Source organism: Mus musculus, chromosome 1, assembly GCF_000001635.26.
Source record: "Mus musculus strain C57BL/6J chromosome 1, GRCm38.p6 C57BL/6J".
NCBI lineage: Eukaryota > Metazoa > Chordata > Mammalia > Rodentia > Muridae > Mus > Mus musculus.
The window spans coordinates 24686317-24700105 of record NC_000067.6 but is presented as its reverse complement, the minus strand read 5'-3'; the positions used below and the strand labels follow the sequence as shown (position 1 = coordinate 24700105).

The 13789-nt window shown below is 39.9% G+C and overlaps 1 protein-coding gene across 4 annotated transcripts in view; it reads right to left on the bottom strand.

The window, feature by feature from the left end:
- The window catches only part of Lmbrd1 (LMBR1 domain containing 1), an 89310-nt gene that overhangs the window by 66196 nt on the left and 9325 nt on the right, over window positions 1-13789 (bottom strand). For all 4 annotated transcript variants that reach the window (XM_017322292.2, NM_026719.2, XM_030242602.1 and 1 more), the window contains exon 3: window positions 7105-7165. In XM_017322292.2, coding sequence (XP_017177781.1) covers window positions 7105-7165 — 61 coding nt within the window. The remainder of the gene's footprint in view (window positions 1-7104; window positions 7166-13789) is intronic.

Sequence of the window (13789 nt, the reverse complement as noted above, 5' to 3'; positions counted from 1 at the left end):
TAAACGAGAGAAGAGCAAAGTGAATCCAGCACAGTACAGTTGAAAATGGCATCGTTTTTACCAAGTTTGTAAGACATGCAAAGTTTATAATAATAATTAACCTTCAGAGTGTGCATTATTTTTAAGAGTTACACAACCCCTAAAAGGGCATGGACCTCTTCAAACATAGAAAAGGCTCCAGCTACGATGTGTTCAGTTATAAATAAGCACCCTGGATATGGTTCAGCCCCCATGAGAGGAGAATATATACTTACATCAAAATGTAGAACCCTAATCTCATGAGGTTAGACTGGAGTAAAGAAAAGATACAATATCTCAACTCTGGGAACATATTATTCATCTTATAAGGAGCACATCACCAAAGAACAGAATGCCACTCTGAGATTACAGCAAGACTGTCTTCTGTCCTGACCACACAATCCCTCTTTCTCCGAGACTCCAGCTTACATGCTGTCTTCTAGCCTGCAGAAGAGCTGTTGTACAAAACTCAGGTGGCTGGTCAACAAGTGGGCGAGCAGGGGGAGGAGCTACCGCTTCCCTAGCAGAGCCTCAGGGGGAGGAGCTACCGCTTCCCTAGCAGAGCCTCAGAGGGAGGAGCTACCGCTTCCCTAGCAGAGCCTCAGGAGGACTCCAGAACCAACAGACAACTTCCCTGCAGCTCTGCACGGGAAGCATTTAGATCCGAGATGCCAAGAAACCGCACAGAAAGTGTTGCTTCACACTGCTAATTTTCCCATACTTTAAGTGATAACCGAGATAGATTCTGAGAGCTGAGAGAAGCCATTCGAGTATTTTCCTGCATATGCACTGAGAATACAGAACGGTAAATAAAGTTGTTGGTGAGCATGAACTTATCATGAATTTGTATCACGAAGAACAGTCATTCTGTGCATGACTCCGTTGTTGCTGATTCCCTCTTTATAGTATTTATTCCACAGGTCAGAGTACAAGGTCATTTTTAATAAAATAATTGATTAAATAAAATAACCAAAATAATTAGGTATTTCTGGTACTATTCCTAATTGTCTAGCAATGTCCAAAACATTTGCTTCAAAGCTACACAAACATTGGCGCAGTAGGCAGAATCACAGAGACCAATACTACAAACTGGTTACTCTAAAGGCCGTATTTCATACAAGTCAAAGAACCACAATTCCAATTTGTAAGCTTCAGTCTTAGTCTTCAGAACTTAGGCTCACTTTGTGTGTGTGTGTGTGTGTGTGTGTGTGTGTGTGTGTGTGTGTGTCATCTGCTAATTAAAATTAAGGTAAGCTTCCAATTGTAGAAAATCACATAAAATGATAAAAACAAGAGTTCCATTGTTAAGCTTCGTGTTACTGTGAATACCTAAAAGGGTAGTTTGGGTCACAGTCTGGAGAAGTCAGTGGAAGAAGGTTGAGCGAGTGTGTGAGCTCCTGGGGAGCTGCCAGATGAGTGAGAGGGAGCTCCGTAAAGCAAACTGCACACTTCATGGTCAACAGGCAACGGAGAGGGAAGGTGCCAGGATGCTGTGACCCTAGGAGGGCACAAGTCAGAGACCTAAGGCCCCACCCCCACCACACCCCACCGCACCCAAATAAAAGTTGAAGCCTTGCTAATATTTCAAAGTGGGGCATTTGGGAAGTAAATAGGTTTGGATGATGGCATAAAGTGGGGTGTATGATGGGATTGGTGCCCTGACCCACCTCTCAGCACCCCCGCCCTCCCCCTGAAAAAAGCAAGAAGAAACAGTACACAAACTCTGCTAAGAGAACAGTGAGAATTTGCTGTCTGAGTGCCAGGGTGAAGTGAAGGCCCTCGTGAGAAACTTGCTTATGCAAGCCACCAAGTCAGCTGTATTTCAGTAGTCGGCCTCGGCTAAGCAGCCTTTCTAGCTGAGGCAGTATATCTCTTTAGAAATATAATCTATATTTCTCCAGTGATTAATAATGCTGGCACTTTTATGTATTTATTAGCCACTCATATATCTGCACTGGCGAGAATGCCTATTTAAATACTTTTCTGATTTCTAGTTCGTGAGTTTGTGTTTTTAATGTTTAATAAAAGCTGTAAGACCCACGTACACTCCCTGTCATATGATATACAACTCTGCTCTTCCTGGCTGGCAGTTCTCTTTTTCCTTCACTGGGGCTTCTCTATGCAATCCAAACTAGAGTTTTAAACTCCTGGGTCCAGGCAATGCACCTATCTCAGTCTCCTGAACACTGGGTTAAAGGTGCACACCGCACAGCCATCCAGTCATGACTGTCTGTCTCCTGTGTTCTCTGGGCAATTAATACACGTGGAGTTCAATGTACTAAAGGTTTTCCCTATGAATCAAATCCAAGTATATTTTGTCTAACCAGAGGTTGCCAGGACTCTATCTTCCACATATTTTAAACACTTGATACTTTTATAGGTTTGGGCATATTATATAATTATAGTCCTAACATTAATATAATAATAATAATAATAATAATAATAATGAATCTTTTAGTATACTACCCCTTTAACCATTATGAAAAGCTCATTGTTGTCTCAGATAATACTTATCTTAAAGTTCATCTTGTCTGATACTAATACATTTATCCCAACTGTTATAATTACTATTTGTATAGCATCTTTTTCCAATCTTTTGGGATCTATTTTCCAAACTATTACTGGTGCCACTGGACAGAAGAAGCAACCCATCACAGAGTAAATTAGTTAGAAGAGTCTCTTTTTTCAAAAATTCTCTATGCCAATCTATGGTGTGTTGATAGAGTAGTTGCATCATTTACATTTAATATATTTCTTTTAATAAAATGTATTTACATTGGTAATATGTTATCAAAAGTACAACTCTTAATTCTAACAGTAAAACCAGGATTTGGGAATAATTAAATCTACTTGCTACAATCACTGAGATTTACAACTTCAACATACATAAAGGTTTTTAAAAGGTGGTGATATTAACCAACATGTTCCAATGCACAGTACTAAACACAAGACTAGATTTTTCAGTGCGTAAATATTTGCTACATGAATATGAATACTAGCCAAAATCAAGCTCAGTAAGAGGGCCATTCATAGTATAAGTGGACCAGTGGATTTTAATAAAATGTTAAATTAAAAGGCAGTGAAGGTATAAATTCCTATCAGAAATTCGAAGGCGATTAGTACTCCTGAACATTTCACTGAGGAAAACAAACGAAACTAATGTAATGAGGGCTTTAAGAATTTAAGTCTCTTTGCCCAATTCTTCCACGGGAAATAACCTCAGACCCAGCCTTCCCCTAAACTGGAATCCACACAAAACCCGATGAGCCCAGGACAAAGCCGTGTAACAGCAGCTCTCTGAAATCAAATATGGCTTTAAGCTCTCACCTTCCTTCCTCTCATCTCTCCCCTTCCTTCTCTCTCTCTCCCTTCCCCCTCTCCACATGGCCATGGCCAGCCCTTCTCTCTCTTTCTACCCTCTCTCTTTCTCCCTGTCTTTCTACAATACAGCTCTAAAACCATAAAAAAAGACAACAATAACAAAAAACAAAAAACAAAAGAAAAATGAAATATGTTCACAAACTAAATCCTCACTAATTAGGCATTCGAGCATATATTAATCTTATTGTCTAGGAAAAAATAGCTGCCACATGATTTGCAAGTGGATTGTTTTGTGTTGAAAGCAAACCCTCCAAGACAGGTAATGCAGGTCTCTGCAGCTCAGTATTGCTGTTTGTGGTCTCAGAAGCTCTCTAAACATATGCACCCAAACATGTGCTTCCTCAATCTGAATGCTTAAATCAGTCAGAATCATTTCTTTTTCCTAATAGATTACCAAGCTGCCTATCACACCCTCTAACTCAGAAAATCTCTGCAACAGTTTTGAGTTAAAGGTCCCAGATGATCTTGAATTTGTCCTAGAGTTTTGATACTACTAATTATTCTCATAGGTCATACTCCCAGAACCACTGACTAGAAAGTGGTTAGCTCCCTTAACAGCAAACAGCTCAGCTAGGGTTGTACACATCTCTTTTGGGCATTGCCACACACTAACACGATGATCGCCAACACCAATGTCTTCGTCTACAACACAGTGCAATGGTACTGTGAGAACAAGTGGAAGAGTCCACAGCACCTAGCGAGACTAACAACAGACGCATTTATACACCAGGAGGACTAACAGGAGTTATGAATAAAAACAATGCCCTGGCCCCTGCAAAGGGAAGTGGACCTGTAGGGAGGCAGCAAAGTACAGGAACCATGAGTTATAACACTACAGCTGGTGACTCCCTTTCAAGATAACACTGCTCTTGGCCGACTTTCACCAAATGCTGCTGCTGTGTTTGGAAGACTTTGTGGGGCAAGGGTAACCCTTTTCTCCTACTTCCCCACCTATGACACCCCAGCACTGGGCTGAATTATCATAAACTTCCTGGATCATGGTGGTATTTGATGTGCTACCAACAACAAAAAAGATTAAAAACAATCTACAGTGTCTAGTAATACCACTTAGTATTAATAAAATAGTTTAATTAAGACTAAGCACATTATGTTAATTAAATTAATATTTTTAAATAATAAAATATTAACTAAGACTAAGCACATTATGGAAAAAAAAAGAATGAAGTAAAAACAGTGCCTTCGATGCTTTGAATTTTAAGATCCAGAAGAAAATCTAATAGGCAACTTGACAGATCTGACATTCGGGAGAAACAGCTGGCCTTGGGGTCAGTTAACTACTTTAGAAGCTGCACAATCCTGTCAAGGTGGTAGCCAGAGCCATAGTGAGTCAAAGCTGGACAGAGCCACAGTGAAGAAGACAAGAATAATCACCATTATCTAGATAACTTTCTCCATTTAGACTTCATGGTCATTCAAATTTCTTTTTGTAAATGACTGACTCAACTGTCCAAACGTGTGTGTTTGTGTGTGTGTGTGTGTGTGTGTGTGTGTGTGTGTGTACACTAGAGACTGAACTGAGGACTGACAATCCAACATGCAATCTGATACAGAGCTTCAGTCACCAAGACAATTTATGTTTCATCACAGGCTAACTTCTGCAGGCTCTCAGCCCTCAATCCCTAAGGCATCCCACTACTACTAATGGCAAACGTATCTCCTCTGCATTTCAATTGAGACCGGGACACTTTACCCTTGAGAAGACAGAGAACATCCTTGGGAAGGTTCAGAAAAATACACTAAAATTCTTCTCTGTGGGTTGATGGAATAAAATTAAAACATCTGCCTGAAGTAATAAACTGGTTGACAAGTGTCTTGTGGTCTTGGTAGTAATAGGTCACTGCAGGTCCTCCAAGTTCACAGATAAGATTTTTATTATTAAAAATAACAATTTTTAATAATATTCCTGGACAAGCCGGGCGTGGTGACGCACGCCTTTAATCCCAGCACTTGGGAGGCAGAGGCAGGCGGATTTCTGAGTTCGAGGCCAGCCTGGTCTACAAAGTGAGTTCCAGGACACCCAGGGCTACACAGAGAAACCCTGTCTCAAAAAAAAAAAAAAAGGGGGGGGGGGAATATATATATATATATATATATATATATTCCTGGACTCAGAATTCCCTAGCAAGTTTGGTTATCTTGTCACATGATGTACAGGCAGGTGACTAACAATCTAACAGGTGACAGGCCCAGTCCCTGAAAATAAATGTTTTAAAGAGGTCATTTGTATCATTTAAAATAACTTGTTGTGAAAAGGCAGTGCTAACACAAAATCATTTGGCATTTTTCTTCCTCTGTCCTGGTAGCTTCTAGGACTTTCTCCTAACCTGTGCTATGTTTTCCTTCTAAACGCTAATAAAATGATCCTTATAAAAAATAAATTCTACAACAATACTCTAAAAATCTTCTAAAACCTAATTAAACCAAAGGAATTCATGGTTCTTATGGATCAGGAGAAAAGAAATAGCTTAGAACCCAGATTGCTAAATTAAAGCTCAATAAACCTCTTTTAAAAATATCATTCGCAGCCAGGCGTGGTGGCCACGCCTTTAATCCCAGCACTCGGGAGGCAGAGGCAGGCGGATTTCTGAGTTTGAGGCCAGCCTGGTCTACAAAGTGAGTTCCAGGACAGCCAGGGCTATACAGAGAAACCCTGTCTCGAAAAACCAAAATAAATAAATAAATAAATAAATAAATAAATAAATAAATAAAAGTAAAAAAAATAAAAAATAATCATTCGCTTGGAGCTGGAGAGAAGGCTTGGTGGTTAAGAGCACTGTCTGCTCTTCTGGGATCCTGAGTTCAATTCCCAGCAACCACATGGTGGCTCACAACCATTTATACTGGGATCTGATGGCCTCTTCTGATATGCAGATAGAGTGCATATATAATAGTAATAAACCATTTCCTTAAGGCAAGACCTGGCTGCAGCTGTCAGGCAGAGTTCAACACCATGAGGAGAGTAAACAAACTCCCACACGTTGCCTCTGACCTGACAGGCACACTGTAACACTCACAAGCTCCCAAACACAAACATGCACACACACACAAATAAATATAGAAAAAAATTTAAATTAAAAATTTCTCTATATTTTTCACTTCCCAATAAAATGTCCTACTAAACTCAGTCAACATCTTGATTTACTGGTTTGCAGGAAATGCCATCTCTTTCCTAAGTACGCATTTATACCTTTTATGAAGGCCTCACTTGCAGGGCAGCTCACATGAAGGAAGCACGTAGGCAGCTCTATCAGCCTTTCACTATCTACTACTGGAACAGGAGGAAGAAGTGACAGAAAGAAAGCCACCATGACCCCTGTGTTAACACAGCTCTGCGGAGTAGAAGCAAGCTTGTGCTGGAGTCCCAGGGGGCAGTCAACTCCTGTCAATGTTCATTAGCACAGGAGTGCTACAAACACAAGTATCTACTACAGAGCGCCAGTGTGGGAACGCGCTGACTTAACACATAGACTTACCGTAACTCGAAACCCCCTCAAGAAGTGTTACATGTGAAACGAAGGCCAAGTAGGTTTTAAATGTTTTAGAGTGCTAAGAACAGTTGCATATTATTTATTCCTGGCGTGCAAACTATAATTTCATAATCGCTATTGATTAAGAGTGTTCATGTAGTTTACCTTACGTTCGACTGGCAACCAGGATAGAAAAGTGAAGCTGGCCGATACTTACTATAGTAGCCATACAGAACGGTATTCTCAATCTGTACGGTGACATTGGCGTCAGCCCAGTCCTAGGAGAAAAAGGAGAGAGACAGCAACTATCTTAGCTTTAGCAACAATTTGCCTCACACGTAGAGTTAAAATTTGCTACGACTGAATTTCATCTCTGAAGCCTGTTAGTAGATGAAATGGTCTCTACAAGAAATAAAACCAGAGAAGCAAACAAACACTTATCAATAAGTAATAGTAATCATAAATGTTGAGCTGTCAACATGGTTCCAGGGAGAACCAGACAATAAGAAAAGACTTCCCAAAACTGTCCCAAAATGTGACTCAAGGAATAAATGAATCTTGGAAAGAAAATACAGAGAGGGGAAGAAAAAAAAAAAAAAACTAATATACAGATCAAAACTGACAAAACCTGCAAGATGCTTAAGTCAGGCTCACCAGAACTGTGGGAAGGAAGCCGAAGCAAACACAAAGAGACGATGAGCGAATGTCAGAGGGGCCTGTGGGACGGGCAAGGATTTTGCATTTTTCATAGAATAGAAAACAGTGAAGACCTGATGCAGAATCAGAGGTCTGATTTGTGTTTTAAGAAGATTTGGATATTGTTGTGGTCAGTCCTCATTGTCAATGTGGCTATATTTAGAATTAGGTTGCAGACCTGATAGACTCCAGAGATTGAAGGAGGGAGGAAGGCACATCTTGAAAGAGGGCAGCATCATGGCTATGAGAGCTGGCCCAGGATGAGACACTCTGCTCACGTGAGTAGACTCCACCACATTCTCCACACACAGCGGGGTGTTCGGTCCAAGAACACGACTAACGCACTGAAATGTGAGCTAAGTCAGCCCTTTCTCCCTCATGGGTGTTCTGTCACAGTGACACAAAAGGAACTTGTATTTTGAGCCTTGCTGCTGTGTTGAAACTCTTACTGAAAACCAGGAGAGGAAAGGTTTTAATTCCTTTACAGGTTGCGATCCATCCTAAAGTGAAGTCAGGACAGGAACTCCAGGCAGAAACTAGAGCAGAGGCCATGGAAGAACCCTACTTATTAGCCTGCTCTCCATGGCTTGGGTGACCTGGTCGGCGGGTGCGGTGGCAGGGGCCGTGGCACTACCCACAGAGGTCTGGGCCCTTCCACACCAAACATTAAAAACTGCTCTATGGATTTGCCTATGGGACAACCTGGTGCAGCCAATTTCTCAGTCGAGGGTCTCTCTTCCCAGGTGACTCTTTGTGTCAAGTTGACAGAAACTGCTCAGCACAGTGACTGACACAAGTGTACTGTACCTTTGTTAAAAACCCCTAAAAGCTAACTGAAATGCCTCTGCATTCATCCTTTCCACCTGTTACTTCAATTGCTAAACTTGAAAATGTAATTCAAATTCACCATTTATACAGGATAAAATCTGTACACTGCTGAGACAGAACTTAGGTATGACGGCAAGTAGACACTCCAAAGGTCATTTGATAACAGACAAATGTCAAGAAAAAAATGGAGATTTCCAAATGTCTACAGAGATGAAGTATCCCAGTATTATGACAGGAGCCTTCCACATACCCAGTTCCCACAACTTAGCATGCTGGGAATAGCCAGTGGTTGAAAACTGTAGCAGAAAAAACTCTCATATAGTAAGCGCAAGATAAGTACATTCTATGCTAACTCTAACACAAAGGTCATCTGACATAGCAAGACCAATAGTGGTATTTAAATTATTTAAAGTGCTGCCCAATGAATGACTGAATGACCTTAGGACTCTTGCTGGGTTCTCTGGCAACCAAGAGTCCTAAATTGGTCTTCCTTTTCCCATCCTGAAGCAGATGGGTAGGAAATTCCAACTATTCATGGGACCTAGGAACCCAGCTTAAGGTGTTCAATAGTCAGAATATTCTATCACCCCATGAACTGCTTATAATTGCTCAGCTCAAAATAGTTGATACCTAGTTTATCTACTGACAAGATTATTCTGTCTGCCCTGGAGCAAGACAGAAGTTGAGGTATAGATGAACCTATATCCCAGTGAACTCGTCTGCACCTTTGATTTTAATTAAGAAGAGCTCTTTATAACAAAAAATATTCACTGCAATTTGTTTAAAATTAAAAAAAAAAAACAACAACGATAACAAAAACCTAAAGGCAATCACTGTCTAGAGGAAAGATGAGAAAACATATCATAAATTCTTAACAAAAATACCATGTAAATACTAAAAACTAAGGTCTTTAATAAGAGAACAAAAACCACACAGAGTTCTGGAGAGGACAGGGGACAGAAAAAGTCACAACCAACAGCTTTTAACTTCTATCTTTAAAACCAATGACAGGAAAGCATCCAAACGGACAGAGAGAAGCTGAAACTAAACAGGGCCTGATGCCTACTATGGCAAAGCAAGGATAAGTCTATGGACCAGGACAAGGCTTTGCCCCATTGTCACAAGCACCCACCGCTATAAGTAATCAGTCCTGTAAATACCCAGTGCTGCAAGTACCCACTGTGCTAAGTACCCACTGCTGGAAGCACCCAGTGCTGCAAGTACCCACTGTGCTAAGTACCCACTGCTGGAAGCACCCAGTGCTTCAAGTATCTACTGCTGGAGCCCACACTGCTGGAGCACCCAAGTGAATAATGAACACACTCGTGCGTATTAGCTAATCTGCATTGGGCTCCCTAGAGATTCCTTACACAAGGCAGAAGATTAAAAAGAATTTTAATTAAGATAATCAAATCAGTGAACTAAAGGGTGTATTTTTCTCTTTTTATTTGTTACACATTATACAAAGATTCAACAAGTTTCCCAGACAACCCCAGAGAGTAGTGCTGTCCTCAGTGAAAATGACTTAAAAGTTAGAACTTGGAAACTCCACAAAATCCCAATTTCAAAATATAAACTAAGAATAAAAAATTTAATAGTAATTTAAGGCCAAATATTCATTGAAATTTAACATCTTTTAATTAATAGGTTCTTCTGTCTGACCAAATTTTAAGACAATAGGCCAAATTGTTATTTTTTAACTACAAATTGTATAAAATAGATAACAGAGCTCAGGGCTATTAGTGCATTTGCCTTTATGTAGTTCTCTGCCCAAGTATCTGATGGACTGCTGGAAAGACTTACTTTAGAAAACCTTCCTTCTATGCCCTTATTATATTTTATAAACCCTGGCCTCCCAAAGTAGATAAACTCCAGAGGAATGGGGGAACAATCAAGAAGTAGGACTAGAGACTAATAAATTGGAATATTTCAGGAGGGTTATGAATTCCACAGATAAAAGACCAAGAGGGTTCACATATATATTCCCTGTTCTTCATGGTGAATTCAGAGCCTCCTGAAGCACAACACAACTCTCCGGCTCTCAGCCGCACCTCAAGAAAAGAATTCTAAGTCAGGAGAAATTCCTCTCTCTATGGGCATCTGGTAATGTCCCGAGAAGCTGGGCTATGGAAAGGGGGTGGTGGGGTACAGTGGCACAGGCATCTGGTATAGGAGAATCAGAACAATAATGATTATTCCGGGCAAAACAGTCATTTACAGACAGGTCTCACAGTTTGAATCTAAAGGATAGATAGATAGATAGATAGATAGATAGATAGATAGATAGACAGACAGACAGGCAGATAAATAGATAGATAGATAGATAGATAGGCAGATAGATAGATAGATAGATAGATAGATAGATAGGCAGATAAATAAGATAGATAGATAGATAGATAGATAGATAGATAGATAGATAGATAGATAGATAGATAGGCAGATAGATAGATCGATAGATAGATAGACAGACAGATAGGCAGATAGACAGACAGATAGGCAGATAGACAGACAGACAAACAGATAGAACTAATATATTTAAACCTGATCTCAATCTCTATCTTAAGCAGACAGAATTACTACTTCTTTGTTGAGATACTTGTGATGGTTCGCACATGCTCAGGCCAGGGAATGGCACTATTAGAAGGTGTGGTCCTGCTGAAGTAGGTGTGTCACTGTGGGTGTGGGCTTTAAGACCCTCATTCTAGCTGCCTGGAAGTCAATATTCTACTAGCACCTCCAGATGAAGATGTAGAACTCTCAGCTCCTCCTGTGCCATGCCTGCCTGGATGCTGCCATGCTCCCTCCTTAATGATAATGGACTGAATCTCTGAACCTGTAAGCCAGCCCCAATTTAATGTTGTCCTTAGAAGAGTTGCCTTGGTCATAGTGTCTGCTCACAGCAGTAAAACCCTAACTAAGACAGAAGTTGGTACCGGGGACTGGGGTACTGCTGTGATAGGCCTGACCATGCTTCTGTTTGGAAGAATGTGGATTTGGGGACTTTGGATTTGGAAAGCAATGGAATGCTTTAAGTGGGACTTAATGAGCCATCCGAGTAGAAATATGGGAAGACTTTGTTGCTGAGAGTAACTTGAACTATGCAGACCTGGCCCAAGAAGGTTCAGTGGAGAAGAACTTCAGCATGTGTCCTAGAGAGTGTTTTTGTGGTATATTAGTGAAGAATGTGGCTGCTTTTATCTGAAGAGCCTGCCTAAGGCTAAAGTAAAGAGATTTAGATTAGTTGCTTTGAAAAAGGAAGTCTCAAAAGAGCCTGGTATAAATTCTGTTGGGTGGTTACTGAAGTCCAATCTTATGAAGAACATTTTAATCAAAAGAAACAAGCTGAGAAAGCAAAACTACAAAATATATGGTTCAAGTATTAAAGGAAGTAGAATGGAGCTGGATTCTATGTTCTAGGAGTTAACAGATTAAGAGAGTGGGACTTTGGGGCAAGATCTCACCCATCTAAATTTAGGTCCAGGCATGGTGATACACACCTTTAATCCCAGGAGACTGAGGCAAGCAGATCTCTTAATTTCAAGAACAGCCTGGGACAAAGCAAGTTCTAGGTGAAGAAAAGCTTAAGTCCAGACAGTAAGATAAAGGAAACTAGGATTCAAACCCAGAGTCCAAGGCTTGAGACATGCTTGGCAAGAGCTCTAAAACTGGCTCACCTCCCAGTGAGAAGGAAACGGCTTGAACCCTTGCTCAGGAATATAATGAAATCTCCCAAACTAACCTAACGCAAGAGCTAGAGGTGGAGCTGATGGGTAAAGCCCTGAGTCTGATATTAGCCTGGCACTGAAAAACAAAAACAAAAACAAAGAGAATGAATCCAGACTAAATTTAAAAAAAAGGAAAATAACTACAATCCAGAAAAAGATGAGCAATTTAGGCATGGGTATGAAAAATCAGCAGTATATAACAAAGTTCATAAGCTCATAAAAACATTTACATTAGAAATTTCAAGATAGGGCTGGAGAGATGGCTCAGCGGTTAAGAACACTGACTGCTCTTCCAGAGGTCCTGAGTTCAAATCCCAGCAACCACATGGTGGCTCACAGCTATCTGTAATGGGATCTGATGCCCTCTTCTGGTGTGTCTGAAGACAGCAACAGTGTACTCATATATAATAATAAATAAATCTTAAAAAAAAAAAAAAAGACTGTCAACTGTAGGCAGTAAAGTGCTAGCATCCATGAAGCCCTAGGTTCCGCCCTCAGCACCAAAAAAAAAAAAAAAAAAAAAAAAAAGAAATTTAAAGATAAAAACATTTCCCTTAACATATAAAAACTCTCCATGAAAACCTAAAATCCAATCTCAGTTCAAACAATAATTACACAAGAGATAATTATATTGCTTCTACAGGATCAGAATACTGGTGCATTTTCATATACATATACATTAATTTCACAGGTTGCAGAGAGAAAGCATCCTGGGAGTTTATAATTATGTACTTCCTGAATTTCATTATACTACTTCTAAATAAAAACACCCTAGCATTTGATAAAGTCAGAATCATTTATCTAAGAAACAGCTGTATACCCAAACCCAATCAGTGAAAAACACAAAATACAGATTAAAGGAAAACAAAGGAAGAGAGCTGCAGACTATTGGCTAATCTACGGAAATGTGTGCTTCTTAAAGGTTCATCTTCCTCCACACAAACTAAAATGAAAAAGACCTCAGGAGGCAGAGAGCAGAGCTTCAATCTCTTTTATATTTTCAGACTGAACCTGTCTTTTTATTTTTGTTTTGAATTGTTTTTACCCATAAATCCATGAATAATCTAACTACCTCATAGGGCTGCTTGTGAGTCAACAGAAGGCAATGTATGTAAACACTTGACATACAGAAGCAGTACACAGATGTCAACTACCTCTACAACACTACACTGTCTGGCACACACCAAGACTCCATTAATACTGACTGGGAGTCTGCCCTACAGGGAAAAAAGAAATTTTAGTGTCTACAACTGTCAGAATATATCTAAAAATAGCCACAAAAATGTTATCAATTGTTGATGTCATTTAGACCAAAATCAGAGGTTTATTAAAACAGTACACATTACTGTTCATAAATTCAAAAATTATTACTTTATTCAAGTACCATGCGCCAGATACTGACATATGGTACCCACTTCACAGAGGCTTAATTAAGCTAATAAGGAACAAAAGAAATTTGTGTAACTGAAAGAGAACATCTTCCAATCTACGCCTTTCCTTTTTAAAATGAGGAAGCCAGAGTACAGAAAACTTAAGTAACTTGGCCAAAATTACTCAGCTCAGCCTAGCAACCTCCTTCTGTACCGGAAGACTATGAAGTACACTAAATGCTGTTCTGCCATTAACAAAAGTCTTCCTACACCATTTATTTGT